Here is a 19,817-nt window from a genome sequence, read left to right as displayed (position 1 = left end):
ACTAACCTGAGTCTTCTGTCTTCAGCAGCAGCTCCACCAGGAATAATTTTAGTAATATATATACTTGTGTCATCTCCCTCTAGCGGATTGTCTTTTCCGCCAGCTATTGAAAATCCAAGACCAGTCGTCCCCTGAAATAAATGTCATAAAGCGATGATGACATATTATTATTAACATAATTTAAGTCAAAAATTGATCACCAGCACCAATAGAAGCAAATTAAAAAGGCCAAACCTGAGAAATGACTCAAAACATGACATGAAATATGCTTTGAATGTCAGTCTGTTACTAACAGAGTTACTGTCAGTCATTACTAACAGAGTTAATTTATCTGATTGAAAATTACAATACCAAATTTGTTTGTACTGGGATTCAATGGATGGATTGAAAAATATCAAACCGGTGAACTTCTAACACTTTTTGAAGGTACACGTATACAAAACATAAACTATATAACAAGTTAACGACAAGTATAAAATCTTTTAAGTCTTCCAGGTGCGTATTCGGACAGAGATGAAACAATTTGATTGGCAATTCACTTACCCGTTCCAATGTAATGTCGTCATATACATAAACAAGATCTTCTATATTTTGTTGTTGTGGAACCGCAGAAGGCTGTGAAAAAGTTTCGGAAATATAATAATATCGTATATAAATCGCACAAAAGATATGTTCTCACTAGAACAGTGTTTCCCAACATATATGGGGAATGTATGTTTGTAATATATATGGGGAAGCATCACAGCGTTTTGCTAAAGTAGAGTACTGCGACAATTTCTAAAACTTGTTTATGGCAAACAAGCACAGCTTTTCCACTTTGACTTAATTTCTGGTAAAATAAATTTTTCTAAAAATGGTTGTTTAGTCGGTTAATTTTGTGACCATAGAAGACTAAATACTGACTCATATTTGAGCATATTCTTGGGTCACACGATTCCACAAAGTTTATTTTCCAAAAAATTTGGGTCGCCTGAGAAAAAGGTTGGGAACCACTGCTCTAGAATATATCCACATGACATGGTTCTGTTTTTTGGGGAAATTCTTTAATAGAAATTACTCATCAGATGGGTTTCATTATCATAGGGAGAGGAAAGTTGATGAGTGAGACAAGTCAATAAATATGGCAAACTATATTTTTATCCTGTCATAGTATGTCGCCACCGGGTATGAGAATACCTAGCCAGATATTCCTGTCATAGTCATTTTTGCATGGACATCAAATCAAGTCCAGCAAATTTCTTGCACAAATATTCTTTCCCATAGGATTTTAACATGTAATCCCGAGAAGAGTCATCGAAGGTGTGGTGACACTGACAAGTATAGCCTCAGTGATATGCATAATGTGCCCACCGTCTAACTATTATTATTCATTTTATTGCTTGTAGACTGACATAACGGAAAAGAGCAGTTAATTATTCTATTAACATATGGTTGAACGATCAATCAAGCCTTGAATATTTCATTTACTCTCTATAAAATAAGTAAAGGATTTCACATACCAGCGCATAACTTTGGGGTTGTTGAGGATATTCATTCTAAAAATAGACATAAACTGTTATCTTGACTGCTATAAAAATAAATGTATTTGCATGCAGCATTGGTATTACATGATGGCAATTTGATATCCAAAAAAATCATAAAACGTACCATAATACTTTGACATAAAATGTAATTATAATAATATACCAATGCCGTTTGTTACATAGAATAATATACAAATTACGAGCAGTTTTCACTAATCATGATAAGTCAGAATGCATAATTATTATCATGCGTTTGAAAATTGGAATTGGTAAAATATATTTTATTGCTGTTGCAATAAATATCCACAATTGCATGCAAATTCATATCATAAATCATATTGAAAAACTAAAAAGAATTAAAGAAATGAAGAAAACTGGATTCTGAAAACAAGCCAGGCATTTTTGTTTTACACATCATTCACTCACACAAAGCATCAGCAAAAGTCAACTGTTGGAATAAAATAAAAAATGAAAACTGATAAACAAAAGAAATAACACAAATGTGTCAAGCAGAAAGAGATGTTAATCAAAATGATAGTGCATTAGAAAACAGTCAGTGAAAAAGACGAAACACAGTTACATGGTACTGATTTAGTTTAAGAATCTTATTTACATAAACATCAAAAAGTAATTTACATGGAACGATGGAAGCATTATTATAATATTTTGAAAAAAAAACAGGAATTATTCAAATGATAAAAGTAAGAAGCATGCTCTTTGAGATCTGTTCAGTGACTTCAACATTACCAAAAAATTATTGTTCAATGCAATACTTATTAAAAGTAACTATTAGACAAAGAGAAGCCGAGAAAAAATGAAACAGCATATGAACATAAAGATTAGATTGTCGAACAAAACGAAGTGTGTTTCATGTATCATTATTATACTGGGAAGTTTAAAATGAGCATTTTGATTTGGGGGGGTGATCGCAAAATTTATCGATAAATTTTGTAACAATCTGACAACATGCACACATAACTACCTGGCTGTTTTCTAATCCATGATCAGAAGCAATTGAGTTGAAAGAGAAAACAGAATCCCTTGTAGTGGGGGATGAAACATTAAGGGTGCAGAGTGGGTTATCACTAAAATATGAATTTTTTTCAAAATTGCTTGTTGAGGAGGAGGAAGTAAGCCAGCAACAGATAAGGTATAATTGAAGGGTGGATAAGGCGTCTTTACTTCCACAATGATGGAGAGAGGGACAGATATATGGGATGGGATGGAAACATATTGGACAATATCTAAGGTGTAATTTAGGGCATACCAACTGTTTTGAGAGGATTAAGCAAAAGAAAAAAAGATAGAATAGGATAGTTAGTAAGTAAAAAGAGAAGTAAATAACACATGTGAGTAATAATCATAGCTATTTCCAATATTATCAAGCAACTAATGCCACGGACAACCACACACATGAAAATACAGTCACACATAAGCCTGAATTTACCCCAAAAAATTTGCACAATATTGAAGTTGAAAATATATGTTGTTGTTGAACATTAACTTTCAATACTTTCAAAGCACATTTATTTTCATATGTAACAAATATCCTGAGTATTTTATAATATTTCAATGCTTTTTGCAAAAATCTTGGGAATAATTCACATTTGAAATAAAACAAGTTATAGGTCATTGGGAATCCTGTTTCAAAAAACACTCAATTCGACTGTTACCCCAAATAAATATCCTCACAATTATTTTCAAACTATCTAACTTGTGTCAATCTTAGTCGTAATTCACAATCACATACATAAAATTATGTTTGAAGTTACTCGAAAATTAACAAAAGACTAACTTGATAACGTTCTGTGAAAAATTCAGATGGTTGCTGATGATATTGATTAGGTTCAATTAAAGGTTTTGTTTGAATTGAACTCTGCCGTTGCCCGTCCTTATATTCTGGTGAAGAACATTCACTGCCAGCATGCTGGTTCTGAAAGAAGTATCAAAATTTACCAAAGATGCCTTTAAAATTTTTTTGAAATTCCAAAAAACTACAAATAATATAGCAAATGTTTACTTATGTCAAATATACATATACTATAGAATTTTTTTATCCTAGAATTGCAATCCTCGTCAGAGCTGAGAAAATTCAATGATAAACTTTGAGATGCGATGAAAATACCGGTTAGCATAAACTATATTTTTATTTTACTTCAATGAAAATAAATTGATAAATTAAGGACGTCCCACGAATTGAAATTAAACCAATTCAAAATTAATAATTTATTTCAGATCATTAAAAGTGTTATATTCCAGTGTGAGTTGCCATCTAGTGTTCAATTCTGAAATTTTACATAAAACAGAATTTTGTTGCAAACCGAATGCGTTCATATTATCCAAATTTCTATTACTGGTAATTCAAATTATCAAGGATAAGGAAAGAATTACAGCATCATAAACTGCAGGAGAATATAAATTTTATAACAATGTAAATAATTGTTGTAAATTATATTTTTGTTTCATTTGATGCAGATGGGACTAGAATGAACTGAATAATAAATTATTCAACATATATAAAGCCAGCCAAGACAGACGTGTGAAGAAACCACAATCAAAGCAGACGAACAACATGACTATTGATAGATCTAATTTGTTATTTCAAGCGTGAGAAAGGAATAAGGAAAAAATGGATTCCAAATTTGCGCTTTTTGAAGTAGTGCAATGGAGGAAATCCTATTCATTGTATAAACTCTAATGTACTTTTAATCACAATATATAATGATAAAAACATTTGGCAGTAGTCAGCACAAATAATCCAAATTCACAATGCCTCATATAATAACAACAAATGAAATATCTTTTTAGTGGATAGCCTCTGCTACATCACAATCAATCGATTATAGATAAACTGCTGAAGTATTTATGTTACATGTAATTTCAAAACATGCCAGTCCAGTTCTGAGATGAATACCGGGATATATTGGTCACTTTTCACGGATTCTCCATTTTGATTTTCCCATCCTTTTCTTAAGTTAACACCAATTTAGAGTTTTATTCCAAATAGCAGTACGTCTTCTAGAATTCATATTTTAAATATCTATTATCTATTTTTTCTCACAGGTGTGCAAATGTAATATGCTCAGGATGAGTTAATTTCAACCCAAATAAATTAAGATGATCTCACCTTATTTGTCAGGCAGAGACATTCCATGTCACATGTCTTAAATTTTCTGCCAAAACACTTCGGCATTTATTATAATTTATAGTGTAAAATTAAATAGAAAAAAGGCATATCTGTTACAATGAAAAAAGTAAATAACAGCAAATCAATAATTGCTATAGAATACGATATAATATTGATATTACTGGCAACCTGTGTACAGAAATCAAGGCACTCCAGAAGTGTGTACCGAAATTGAGGTAACTAATTTTTTGTTTGCCTACTTTACATCAAGTTGTGTCAATGGACTGAAGCCTATGGGCAGGGAGTATATTCACTTGGCTAACACAGACAGCCCCCCGAATTGGTAATAGAACTAAAATAAGGAAAATCGGAATAAAACTATGGCCTAACCCTAACCTGGTACACACACTACAGGAGTACCGAAATCAATTTGATTCTGTTTGAGATATATGCCTTCTATATATACGCCAGTATGTTGATCAAAATAATAATATATATATGCAACGATTATCATCTAATATTAAGACATGATGACGATGAAACTGTACTGCTTGATTCTCTCATGTTCAAAATGGCATATTGGCTCTGATAAGACAACATTGTATCCAAAGCAAGTAGCCTATTACATACAGCAGGATTGAGATGATGATGAAAGTGTCATAATTATAATGTGGGTCATGGATTACTTCTAAGTTGTTAGAATTACATGATGTAATGACATTGCAGACATTTCAAAGTCCAAAACACTTTTATAAGTTATAAGTTTTAGAAACAAATACCGACACTCCAACCTCTTTATCCTAATGTTGTTTCTGGCATACTGTTTCATTATGTAACACGTAAATTTATAAACTCACATAACCCGAGCAGATCACATGCAACACACATTGAACATTGTTTTTATTAACAAGGTAGAACACACACTTTTTTTTTGGGGGGGGGGGGGGCCAAACAACAAGCTAATTTATGTAACATTCTACTCTTTTCAAACATATAGTGTGAAGCAAAATTAAACAAAACTGTCTGCGACTCAGATATACACACTCATCTGCCGGGTCATAGGAGATCCTGCTCCATCATAGAGGTACTCGGATGATAGTTGCCTAAAGTTCGAATCAACTTCTTTATAAGTCTGTTATTTCATATACCTGTATTTATTAAATGGACTAAACCCAAGGGTTTTCCGTAATAATCTTTTACAACAGATCATACAAGGCCGCTTCTTTTAATCAAATTTAATATTTCTGCTAATTGCAAATGAAAATACAAAAAACGCTAATCAACTCAGAAACTACCTTTCAAAATAATCGAAGCGTTTGAATCTAGTAATTTTTCGAAATTACATTGTCCTTGTCTGCAGCTGCCGTCGGTAAATATTAACTATTACAATTCCAAGTTTAATCAACCATGTCCATACCATATATAATAAGAGCTAATCTGAGTTTGGTATATTTCAAAAGGTTTTATTCAATTAAGTCCATGTTTGTTAACCTATCCTCCCGATGACGTTGTCAGTTTTGGCATTGGCCGTCAATTATATGTATACTTATAATTGACATTATTTGCTGAGCGTCGTCGTCTGTGGATTATGCGCCAGATTTTTACATATGGATCAGATATTTGATTGATTAGATAACCTGCTTTTAGCGCCTAATTCAATCTTTAAATAAACTCTTCCCGTTCCTAATTGGCGATTTAATCCATATGTGCCACTTGACTCGACACGGCATCGTTCGTCACATCGAAGTACAAGATATGGACATAATCTCAGAAAAAACTATGCAGACGCCTACCATATCCTGACTATATATTATGTTCGAATGAATACGCCAAAACTGAAAAAACTTCAGTAGGACAGACTACTTTTACAACAGTGATTAGTAGCATCAACATACATCGGCTTATCTTTTTTTTTTCTGAACAAACAAACCACTTGGAATATTAAAAGCTGGTCGGAATTTTGAAACGTTAAAATATTTGTCATTTCGGATTGGACCGTCAGCTCATCAGTCCAGAAAATTTCGATCGTGAAAAGAACACGATTTTGAATTTGTTTACGGGACAATGTCGTGTCTTTCCCGTTCTGTTCTAAATCGCCTACTGTTTATACCTTCCAACTACTCTACGTAATATTAACGGTTTCAAAAATAAAATTCCCATATACTCGACGTAAAAACATTGCCGCTTCCACTTTCAAAACGCGTTTAATTTTCCGAATTCCATAAGTTATTAAATCTGGCGCTCCGTTGTCTCAATCCAAATTCCATCAAGTTCTTTGCGCCTCATCTTTACCTATCTATACCAGTCCACAGAGATTACCTAATTTTCTACAGACCGAAGTCTGTTGCCGTTACAATTTCTAGACACGCATATGGTAGAGTCCACTGACGACATCACAATCTCGTGTATAACTGTAACTCATACGTGGCCCAATCATAACCGGCAATAAAAAGGCGATTTGCGGTCGATCTGGTTTCACAGGCTCCGCTATGACAGTGTGAGTGTGCGTAGTCCATTAGAGAAAGCCTAAATACGTGCCGTGGATCGATAAATATAAATAATGCATCAAGTTTAAAGAACCTAACTTGCCATGTCTTTTCTATGGTCGATAATAAGGGGTGTTTGTACTTCGATCTCCCAAACTGACGCAGATGCAGGAAATTCGAATTTGTGTTTTCTAACTACAACATGCGCAGACGTCATCCTACGATGTCCATGAGAATTGACAAAAAGAGAAAAAAATTGTTGGCACGACGATTACGCTTGAACTGCATCTTACATTTTTTTTATATAAAAGTGATCTTCAAAGCGGCGGATTCCAATATGTTTTTGGTTGGCGGTTACAGTTCATGGTATTGAGTATCAAATAATATTATTAATAGGTCTAAACATATTTTGGAAAAATAATGAGAAAAGCGACACTTTGAACGTATGTTTGTGAAAGAAAGGCACTCGCACTTACAATGTAGGCTTCTTATTGTACTACGGTTATAAATATAAATACTTGAATTGGCGCTCCAGAACGTGTGTACCAACCAATATGGAGGTAACAAAATTTGTTCGCCTACGTTAGATCAAGTTGTGTAAAGATATTGAGGGGTATATTCACTTGGCCGACGCAGACAGTCCCCGAACTAAAATAACGTATATTGGAATAAAATTATGGCTTAACCCTTACCTGGTACACACACTACCGGAGTACACTTGAACTAATAAATTATATCTCGACTTATAAAATGAGTGGAAATAAACGATTTTTTAGTCACCGATATTGGCAAAGTGCGGTAAAAACACCAATTACGAGTGTTTCCCGGGACGGTACGGTATTATTTTTTCCGTCTCATGTTGCGACAACGCGAGTTTTCGTTTATTACTTATATTATTCAAAATTCAATTAGGTTATCGATATATGGAAAATTGTGAGCATTATAAAACACGATCTAACAAACGATCTAACGACAAAAGTGTAGACTCGACGTTAAATGTAAGTGTAAGTTCGTGCTAGTGTAGTTCGTTTTCAAAGTTTGGCTATATTTCGAAATTTCTAATAAAAAAATAAATTTATGAAATTTATTATTTGACGTGACAAACATCAAGATGACTTAAGATGGATTTCATGCCTTCACGATCATAATCGAGCGTCTTATCGACGAAATATCGCAGTATTTTTGTTCAAACTTACGGCATGTGTCACTAATTATTACTATATTATGTGGCTTGCACCCATGTTCTGAATTCCACATCTCGGAATGGAAGCGGTATATGCAAATGCAATCACATATTTCGACCAGAGCAAGAGATATTATATTAAGCCATATTAATGACAGTACAAGGATAGCCTCATGTTACTCCAGTAATCCTTCAATATAATTTCACTGGTGGTAAGTTACCTGTCTAATTTGGTAGTTGACTGGAATGTCGGACATCTGAAAAATTTATTGACGATATTTCGCCGCGCATACAACTGCATCTAAAATTGATGAATTAATTATGTTACAAAATAAACGTAGTTCAAATATGGCGCATTGGTGAATTAGACGATAAGGCAACCCTAGAACTAGATTACGGTATATAGAACAATTGCTCAAAACGCGCGTTCAAGAAAGTTGATGTCCGCATTGAAGTTCGATTGAAGTGCTCAGACTTGAGGAGAATTTTTCACGCACACATCAATTCGCAAAATAGTGCGTTTATCTTATCCATTGCAGAAAGCCACATTCCGACGGGAATTGTGAGTCAGCGAGCGACAAATATTAATTAGTAAATATGTGAAAACCCACAGACAATGTTTATTTTTGAAGAGTCATATTCATAAATTTAACAGTTATTCGTTTCAATTTCACAAATTAGTAATCGAGTTTTTAAACGCACCGCCTTGCTGTTTCATAAAATATAGATGAAGTTACAACAGGATAAAAGGTCAACAAACCCTCATAATTACATCTCGGAGAATAGAGATCCATAACATTACGTAATTTGAGAATACGGCGCCAAGTCCATGGAAAACGTTGCAATGATTCACAGCGAGGGAATGAATGATATGACCGTTATCATAAATATCCATGAAACTCCGATGCCTTCCTATGTGTGAAGCAAAACCTTTTTGTCTAATGCAAGGAAGAGGTTCTCAACTTTTGATGTTATGGAGCCCATGACGACATTGACGATGACTATTATTTACGGAACCCCACAATAAATTTATGAAAATTAAAAACACGAAGACGCATTGTTAATTACCGATTAATGTTCCTGAGTAGATTAAAATTACTTTAATTAAACGAATAAGTAAACGAATAGCTCGTGGATGTAGGTTCATCCCTGGGATCCCCGTGGGTCTCTATGGAGCACTTTAAGGAACCTATGTCATATGGTCTAATCTCGACAGCGATACGAGAACGTCAACATCGTGATTCGCAATTGTGATTAACCTAACTACAACATGAAGGTTCCATTCCTACAGCGATGATTATGAACTGAAACCCCACTCGATATCAAATAATGCAAAACAAATTTCTATGTATCATTTACAACAGAATTTTTATATTTCAAACATTATGATTAAATCATTAAATAGCACTCTTTGGTGCAGACAATGACGTCAGTATTGGGAGATATCAAAATTAGATAACCGACGCTCAGTTCACACACACGAGAACTTCATCTCATATTTAACGATAATATCAGTTTTTTTGAATAATTTCCAAACAAGTAAAAATTTGTCTATCAAAAGGCGCGGTTGTGAAAGGTTCGTATAGGTCGGAATCGGACCACCTTGCAGTAATAATATGCAGTAATACTTGACCTTCCACAAAGACGACCAAACGCGAGTATATTTCATTGGGGAAGTCGAGTAGTCGAGGCTGATACAAATGGATTTAGATTAAAACATCTATGGTGGGCCTGAGATGTAGCTATGAATAATATACTACCCGATAATTGCATAAAAATGAAATCGTTTGTTCATTTTCGCTTCGCGATGGCATAATCGCTCGTGGGTTAATATATGCTTCCATAACATATGAAATAACAATCAATAATAAAAAGAATTTTTACTAAAGTATAGTGTAGTTGAAGCTTAAATGTGAATTAACTTGAAACAAATTATTCAACAAGTATTGGGGACAGAAATTGTGTTCAAATCTTGTTTGCATTGGCTAGTGCACACTGCCATCTAACGATCTGGTGAAAATTACTTCCTGAGTCGATTACTCTGTCACACGAATTTTTTCTGTTACCCTGTGCCAGACAAGTACGGATATGTGATAGTCACAATAAATGAAACGCTATTTAATGATTTGAACCGACTTGAGACTCAAGAGCAGGGGTCACCAAACTACGGCCCGCGGGCCGGATCCGGTCCGCAATAACACGCAAAAATGGCCAAATATTTTTCCAAGAAAAATTTTCCCAAGCATCGTCTTCCTTGTTTATTTCGTAACATTGGCCAATCAGCAAGATGCAAAAAAGTGACGTAATAATGGGCCTTTCCGCATCCGCTCAGATACTTTCGTCACCCTGACAGATTTTCAGTCGTGGTTGTAAGTAAACAATACTTCGTTTTTTTTGCGATTTTGAATGCTATTCGTTAGTTTTGGTTGTGTTTGGGAAATTTAATTATGAATCAAATAAGTCAATCATCATTTGCCCCTTTAGGAGTTGTAGTTTTAATAGTAATAATGAAAAATTAGTCTAGAAATAGCTGTGACAAAATAGGCTAAAATTCTCTACCGGGAGGCAACGTTTTCTGCGAAAGATGCACTCGTGGCGCGTACATTCGATAAAACTGTTTACGTCTTTGTGCTAAAATGAACGTCGAATGTGAATTTTGCGCTAACAGTACTGTAATCCCCAATTTTTTCCATAAGGATTGTATAACTTTTTTGAAAAGAACTAATAAATATGAAAAAAAACACATATCAATCAATAATCTTTCGATCTGCGTCACATCTATGGAATATTGAGACTATTTCAGGATTTTATTCTGGCCGTGAACGGTCTTGACACCGCCGAAAGATCGTCGCAAATAAACGCTGGAGTTGTGCATGTTAGTTTGACAGTGGTTCATTGTGGGTTCAACGATGTTCTGATTGTATAAACTTCATAAAAATTGGTTAAGTATCAAGTTAGCAAAGAAATACACACGTCCACATAAATTTTATTGATGTCCATAGACAATATCATTAATTTGCACCACGTATAACTTGGGGGAAAATTTTAAAAGCTCCGAATGTTGGAAAATTTCTGCGCTAATGAATAAAAATCAAATACCAGATAATAGTTGTTTATTTCATCTAAATTATGCCAAAATTTCACGGAATTCCATGCTACAGCAGGCAGTCAGTAGTGTTTGTATGAGCCGTATTCCGACACGGCGTAAAGGTACTTAGCAGATGTGATGCGTACATTTTTTGGCGTGAAAAACCGGATTTTGTAACATTCCTAATTCACGACTGCAACGTTTTGATAACGGCTAAACTCAAGATTGTCGTCTATATATAGAAACTTGTATATTTGTTTTCTTATAGGATGTTCTCGATTTATATCCTGCGATATATATAAAATTTAATATTCAAGTCTTCAGAAATGTAGAATATATATTGTTGAATAAATTTCCCAATTTTTGTGAATTTATTGTATTGCATTGACAAAAATATTTGTCCGGCCGTTTCAACACAGTTTGAGTCATACCCGGACCGCGGTAAAAAGAAGTTTGGTGACCCCTGCTCGAGATATTTTGTACGGTTATTTTGTACAAATTTCACATAGTACAAAACAGAATATATTGTCCCATCTATTTACATTTATAAATTTTATTGTGGGACATGCCGTGAATTTATCAGTATATAATACGCATTCCATCTAATCCACAGTATTGGCTTTACAACCGTTTCAAATCAATCTTATAAATAAATTCCTTTTTGGTGGTTCAGTAAACAATATTAAATTTAAAGTACTTCAACACTATACACTCACTGGTATTCAAATCTGACTGCTTGTATAAATTTTAATGATCTCACTTGGACCGCAATGTTAGCTAATAAAATTTTAAAAGATTAACCAATAAATTTTAAAACATTAACCGTTAGGCAATGCTATGAAAAATAGAGTAAATATTAGTGCAATTACGGTATCCTATAGTAGTTAGTAGAGTACTCCTGAAGTATGCGTACCAAGATGGCGGGCACAGGAACGTAGAATGTGTACCAGGTTAGGGTTAGGCCATAATTTTATTCCAATTTTCCTTATTTTAGTTCTACTACGAGTTCGGGGACTAGCCAAGTGGCTTCTGTAGAATTTGTACCTAAAATCATGGCCTAACCTTAACTCGGTACACATACTACATTATGGTGTCCGCCATCTTGGCATTCAGGAGTACCGTTAATAGTGGTGGGTATTGGGTAATACACTATTTATAATGCGCTATTACTATTATTACACTATTTATTAATTTATAATCACATTTCTATTCAGAATCATACAATATTTTTTCCAAGTTTAAACTATCCTTTATAAGCAGTGATCTGGAATAAATTGATCAATTATGGATAATAAACCTATTACAATTTATTGTAGTTACTAAATCAAATTATACAATGGGCTTTATTTTAATCAAGTTCTATTCTAAATAAGTGGGAAAATAGCGGCAGTCAAGCATGTTATGTACTCGATAAAACATAAGACTGGGGTTAATAAGTCAGAAACCTCTGGCAAAATTAATTGAGTGGTAACTGGTAAGGTACAGTAAGTACAGAATAACAAATTTACCCATGAGCACGAACAAGCTTGTACAACAATATCAAGATTTTAAAATCCAGTTAATTTATTGCAGAAGTGTTGGAAAACATAATTTTCTGATTCGATCAATATTCAACTGTAGATGTTGATTAGGAAATTACCGTGAGTGTTATTATTATCGAGATCAAACTGGTTGGAATTGAATGGGTAACACTTCACTTCTCATTGTAGACAATAGATCCTCAAGAATCATTTTAAATGCTTGACTTGAGTAGATTATTCTCAACTCGGACCAGCCATCAATCAACAAACAAAGCATGTCAATCTTAAAGTCATACAGAATAAAAACATAAAATAGCAGAAGAAAGCATGTCTCTCAAAATCTTTTAATTTTTTTAGTTTTTGCTGAAATAATACATGCAGAATCCACCCTGCAACATGGCACTCGAAACCTTTTAGATGTATTTTTTCAGGTACATTTCGCATAGCAAGAATTCAAGAAAATAACTTAGTTTCCAAAATAAAGCATCCTTACCATAATCTCATTATAGAATTAAAATAGTAATTCAACTTAACAAATGATCCCTGTATTTAACTGAATAACTAATTTTTATTCATTCTTTTATTCAAGTCTAGTATCATGACATTTTCCTTAGAGCAGGGGTCTCCAACTCAAAACATGTCGCGGGCCACTTTTTGGAATTTATTGGCTATGCGGGCCGCAAACCAAGAGACTAGGTACAAAATCTGAGTATCTGAATGCAATGTGTTGAAATTACACTTGAATCTTACAGCAAACGAGACATGAAACATATTCATTTACTTGTGCTAGATATTTGGTTTAGATGTTTGGCCTTATTTGGGTTGGTTTGCTTGTCTTAAGACAGCATGCAAATGCTCGTCCATTAGTCGTATGCGGAGGGCTAACTTTCATAGTTGAGAAAAAATGCTCGCAAATATATAAACTGCCAAACATCGCAGGTATGCAACGTGAATGTGCAATTAGCTTCGCAAATCTTTCTTCGGGCATAATGAATGGACCGAAACTTGTTTATTTCGTCACAATGAACTTGCGAAATGAATTATTGAATTGTAACAATAGAGTAAAAAAAAACATGAACGTGGTAAAGTGGAATAACAGTGGGAAATTTTTGCTCCACTTTTTACAGTTCGTCGGACCGGACTCTTGATCATAAATGACACGATGAAAGTTGACATCGTACTATTTTAGTTTTTAGTGGAAAAATCCAAATCAAGACGCGGGCCGCAAAAAAATGGCTGGCGGGCCACGTGTTGGAGACACCTGGCTTAGAGTGTGCTGCCCATCCATAATTTGAACTAGAAGCTGGTTAAATTAGTTATGCATAGAATCAAAATATATCATTATCAGTTGGAACTGAAGATTAATTAAATTAGTGAAATTGTATTTCTACTTCTACAGATTTGTGGAGATGACTCTGATCAGAAATGAGGTTAAAAGAGAAGTAAAAAGCTTACTGGAAAATTTAAAAATAGCAATTGATTATGAAATATCAAGACTGGACATTTTTGTTTCATATGATTTCTCAGTGGTTAGATTCACTTTGAAATTCTTCTTTCTGTTACAACTCTTTGGAGATATTTTAGCCTGGTCCGATATATGTAGTTTCACAAATATACAGGCCTATATTATCAAACATATACATATTATATATCTTAATATTAAAATTACCGTAAGTCTATATTAATATCATAAATGAGGTTCCAACTCCAATCCTCAAACTATCACGAACACATCAAATACACTATGAAATCAGACAAATATATCAACCTTTTGTCTTCCATAGAAGTAATGGGATAACTGAATATAGATGTAAAACACAAAGTGAAGAAACACCCAAACATATTTGTCTTCTGTCACTGTATGAAGTGATGAAATGTAGGGACTTTTTTATATTATTAAACCCAACTCCCAAAAGTGTGCAACAGTGAAACAACAGAAATTAAGATGGAAAAAATGGCAAATGAATATTTAAAAACAAGTTGCTGTTATCTACAGTGCCAATATAATATTTTTACAGCAAAAAAAAAAACAAAAGAATATTTGGGTGTATTGATAAATCCGAAGCCCAAAAAATGAATAAATTACTCATTTTTTTTACAATTCAGGATTAAGGTAAGATTTAGAATTATTAAACCTATGAAGTGATCAAAAAATAAGCCCAGTAGTACTAAAGCCATTCAATGTCAAGTGTTGTTTTGAATAAGGATGCCTTTGACATATTTCCATTATATTCTAATGGAATATTATACTTTCTTGCGAAATAAAATACCCTTGGCAGTAACTATAAATTAGAAAAGTGGCCAAGATTGAAAAAATATTTCTAAGAATTGAAAACATTCCAGGAGAAAAGATATTTTTGCACACAACAACCAGGCTATAATGGGGATAAATTATTCAACAGTCTGCAACAGGCACCTGTCAAAAGCAACCTGGCACTGTCAGTCCTCTGCCAATCTAATCCCCATTGACACTGCATAGTAAATGGATGTAAAAAGCTTTGGCAAATACCGCAACAATATTATAAGACAAGAAGACTCATCAAAAAAATGCAAATTCCAATTAGCAAGAAAAAAAGATTCAAAGAATCTTAAAATATGATAGCAAATTTGTTTTTCTTCCATTGGGTGAGTGTATTTCATGTTTCAAAGAACTGAAATTTCAATAAAAAATCATCTTGAACATATCAATCTTAGGAATAATGCCGTCCTTTTAATGTCAAAGCATGTCTTCTTACCCAGTGGGAATTCCTAATACAACATAAGTGAGTGGCAGATACAGGTATTTGTGTCATTTGTGTCAAGCTGTCAATGCACTGCATAGCTCAATCAGTTATTCTGTGTTGCATGAGTTTGACAACTGAATTCACTATAGATAGGAAGTTATAAAAAATGTTCATGATGAAGTCATTTTAGCCAACTTGTTACTAAAGAGTTGCAAAACTGCGCAGGTCTTACACGAAGTCTGCATTTTCCCTTATATCCATATTTAGAAACAAGCCTGCACAATGAGTGCAATTAACTGCTGCAGTTTCATGTTTGTATATAATTTTTAGAATCCTGAAGGGTTACAGATGGTATTTGGCACTGTACCACGGATATGAATTTGGAATTCTGTGCAATTCAGCTAGTTATATGAAGCAATAAATAAATAGGCTTACAAGTATAAAGTTTTATCCAATATTGATATTCTGGGATTCTGATTTGGCAAATTTTAATATAGAATATTCTAAATGGCTTTTCTTCTAAAAACAATAAATTTCACAAAAAACAGTCATTTGATTACGCAAATCTTGAACATGATTTCTCTTTGAATAATAGAAATTTTAACTGTTTTTTAGACTCATTTCATTTGAATTCTTCAGACATCTTTACACAAGATATTCAAAAAAGCATATTTGCATAATTACATTTAAAAAATAAAATATAAAATTTATTTCTAAGCCTTTTTTTAGCTGAAGAAATAACCTATTTCAAACAAATATAGCGAATATCGGGACATGAAAACAAAGACTAAACAATAATCTATAAAAAAATTACTAAATGCTCAAATCTCCCATTTTGAATTTATATACACAAGAAGGTATAGGAGGCCATAGCAGCTACTCACATGTTCCATTGTAAGGGCACTGGTACTGAGCTGATATTCTCTCCGAACATGATCACGGTTTGTTCTGAATTCTTCTGTTGGTAAATTTCCATCTTCCTTGACTCCACTAATAGAGCCGTAGTTGTTTGAAGCAGGTTGCTGATGATAGTATTGCTCCAAATGTTTTGAAGACTCTTTTATAGTCAGTTCATAATATTCGTGAATATCTGAACAAAATATAATAAGGTAATATTCACACCTTTTCAGATGAAACAAACTGTGTCATCCCATCCTAAACAGCACCCCTACATGTAGGCCTATAATCACCAAAATTTATATTTTTTCATACTTTAGGTAAAAAAATGTAGTTTCCCTCATTGAACCATACTTACAAATCATAAACCCAAGGTTTGATGAACAAAAGTGCAGTTAAAAAATTGTTAAAATTGTTCTCATGTCTAACCAGTTGAGTGAACTATACCCTCAAGGATGATAGCATAGATAGAGCACAAGTAAAACAAACAAAGTGTGAATCGACTGCTGACAAAACTGTGATAGCCACATAAGATAATTCATTACAACTCATGGAGGCTCAATCTACATACTTGACTAAATGTGGCATCCATTTAAAAAACATCTATCCCTTCTTCAATAAACTTACTATCTCAGTGATAGTCGATGTGATAAGATAATATCAGTTTTATATTAAGTATGAACTTAATATAAAAAGTAGGTAGGAAACCTAGTTTAAAACAAAACGCATTTCAATTTTTTAAATATTCCATCAATGAATCTGAACAAATAATCATGAGTGGAAGTTGTTAAATAGATGTTAAAAAATCATTGCAAACCAAACAAAATAAATTCAGCACATCTAGTATATTGACAAAACTATGGTAGATCAATTCAAAAAAAAATTTTGAGTAAATCATGTATTCTGATATTATTGTAGCTTTCAAGTCTTGTTATGATTAATCAATCACTATTGTGGATATTTGACTCAGATATGGTGGTGCCATTAGTCAGGGATCACTTATCCATCCCCTCAACATGGTTGTAACTAGGTAAGCAATGCCAGTTATGTTTCACAACACACACCCCTCTCAAGTAGCCGGTTTAGCACAGCTTTGTTAGAAACAAACATGTGAAACCTTTCATGGAAATTATACATAGTAAGACAAACAAGTAAAAGCATCACAATATATTATAAAATGATAAAAACATTGAGCAGTGATAAAAAATAATGAGATCCAAAATTTGAATTTATGACAGTCAAGCTCCAAAATCTTTGAAAAAAAAAATGAAATGACTTTTTTTCTTAGATCATGCATGTTCAAATTGACTAATATGTTGTAAAAGAACAGTTGAATATAAAAAAATTTAATGATATTCAAGCACTAAAACAGAATTTTAATTTGGTAAAATGGTCAAATATATTACATACCTAAGAGAGCGTAAAATAAATCACTTCTAAAAATATCCATGACTTTTTCAAGTGCATCTCTTAGCTGACTATCATCAGGTTTGTTCAGTTTTAAATGATATTGCTTCAGAAGGGCAAGAGCACGGTCAGCATCTAAAAACATTTAGAAAAAAATTGATTGGTAATAAAATAAATCGTGAGCACCTTTGAAAAGCTAATATTCTCAGAAAATCTTAATTTTTAAGTTCTTAGCAGTTCACTATAGAATAAACCAGTGGTTCTTTAAACTTTTTAAGTCCTTTCAGAATTTGTCTAGTCTCGCGCCCAACCTCAAAATAACTAGCTAACAATAGGCTACAAATAACAGATAGTAGGAGGAAAGTATGTTTTGTTAAAAACAAAACATTGAAAATATGTGAATGGAATGTAAATAATGGAATGAATGTAAAGTTTTTAAAACAAACAGGGGCAAGCAAGATCAAATCTAACAAATATTTTTTATTTTTAATTAGCTTCACGCTCCCCAAGAAATTGTCTATGCCCACGTTGTTTGAGAACCACTGGAATTAACTATAAGACTGTATGAGCATAAAGATAGTATTCTAACACATGGCTGGTCAGGTCTCCAAGACATAATGAATCTGACTGAATTGTGGTCCATAGAACCATACAAATATCTTTACCTTGCTTTCTTACAGGCATCTTCAACTTCAGTCACGTCCCGAATATAGTAATATCATAGAAACATAAAATGGGAGGTACATTACTCCGTGTGGGTTCTGTAACTGAAATTTCAAAAATACCCTGAAAATTTGATATCAATGAAAGAAGGAAACATTGGACCACAAAAATTCAGGACATATGAAACAGCGAAATGCAATAACATAATCATATCCAATTTAAAGACTCTAGTACAATGAGTCGAACACTGGTCACTTTTTCAATGACATGAGTTATCTAAATCAGTGATAACCAAAACTCTTTTCAAGTGATCTGAATTTTTCAAAAAAATAAAAAAAAAAGTTTGTTGAATCTTGAAAGAAAAAGTTTGTTGAATCTTGCAACCCAAAGATATGTTTAGATACCAAACGACAAGTGGTGCATCTATGCCTACAATTGAAATTACCAATATGAAAAAACATTAGTATTGGTTTCTTATCACAAATTTTTGAAATTGTACGTCTGTACGTGGATTTCTTAGGCAAAATAGATTTAAGCTTTTAGTTCATGATACTTCCCACATACAGACATATATACACTTAAGACTACTATTGAGCAACACTTCAATATGTACAGACTTGGTCCAAAATAAACAATTCAATTCACTACAAAGATAAAATCAATAACTGTATCGCCTTTGTTAAAAACTAAGCGACCCCAAAATTTCCAAGTGACCCAGCTTTGGGATGCGACCTAAGCACTGATCTAAATGAAGGTATTTCAGGTTACTCAAACTTACTGAACACCACCAGCGAAACTTGAATTGACTCAAAAATATTCTGGTGAAATAAGATTATCCCATGACAGCATGAATTTATGTGATATGGGAAAACCGAATATTCAATAGCTTGTTGCGCCAATAACAAGAGATTGTTTAGTGTTGATGCCTAGGTAAATATTATCGATTTAATTCTATTCGATTTACAAAATAATGCTGGTCTAACACTCTGACACTAGACAGGAACTTTAAGTTTTCCTTTATCCATTTCACTGTTGTTTATAAAATATACTGACTCGAAAATGCAAGGGGTCTGGTATAGTTTAGTACCACATCCACTTCTAGTTGGCCTGGCTCAACAATTTTTGCATATGTCAATCCTAACCCCCACATGACTACGTCAGCGAAAAATTACGTCATTCCGACGTCACAGTGGCGTAATA

At 33.3% G+C, this 19,817-nt stretch overlaps 1 protein-coding gene across 2 annotated transcripts in view; it reads right to left on the bottom strand.

Moving 5' to 3' along the window:
• The window catches only part of LOC120328349 (disks large homolog 4-like), a 48,999-nt gene extending 30,255 nt beyond the window's left edge, over positions 1–18,744 (bottom strand). The window contains exons 1-7 of one of the 2 annotated variants that reach the window (XM_039394810.2): positions 18,620–18,744; positions 17,958–18,089; positions 16,535–16,740; positions 3,319–3,456; positions 1,500–1,535; positions 544–615; positions 7–131 (exon numbers count right to left, since the gene is read on the bottom strand). In XM_039394810.2, the coding sequence (XP_039250744.2) occupies positions 7–131; positions 544–615; positions 1,500–1,535; positions 3,319–3,456; positions 16,535–16,740; positions 17,958–18,089; positions 18,620–18,638 (728 nt within the window). In that variant the 5' untranslated portion in view covers positions 18,639–18,744. Of the gene's footprint in view, positions 1–6; positions 132–543; positions 616–1,499; positions 1,536–3,318; positions 3,457–4,650; positions 4,772–16,534; positions 16,741–17,957; positions 18,090–18,619 lie in introns of those variants that run through there. The other variant, XM_039394811.2, reaches the window with a different exon arrangement.
• Positions 18,745–19,817: the final 1,073 nt, after the last annotated feature.

This window comes from Styela clava, chromosome 7 (genome assembly GCF_964204865.1).
Source record: "Styela clava chromosome 7, kaStyClav1.hap1.2, whole genome shotgun sequence".
Taxonomy (NCBI): domain Eukaryota; kingdom Metazoa; phylum Chordata; class Ascidiacea; order Stolidobranchia; family Styelidae; genus Styela; species Styela clava.
This window is presented reverse-complemented; position numbering and strand designations above follow the sequence as displayed.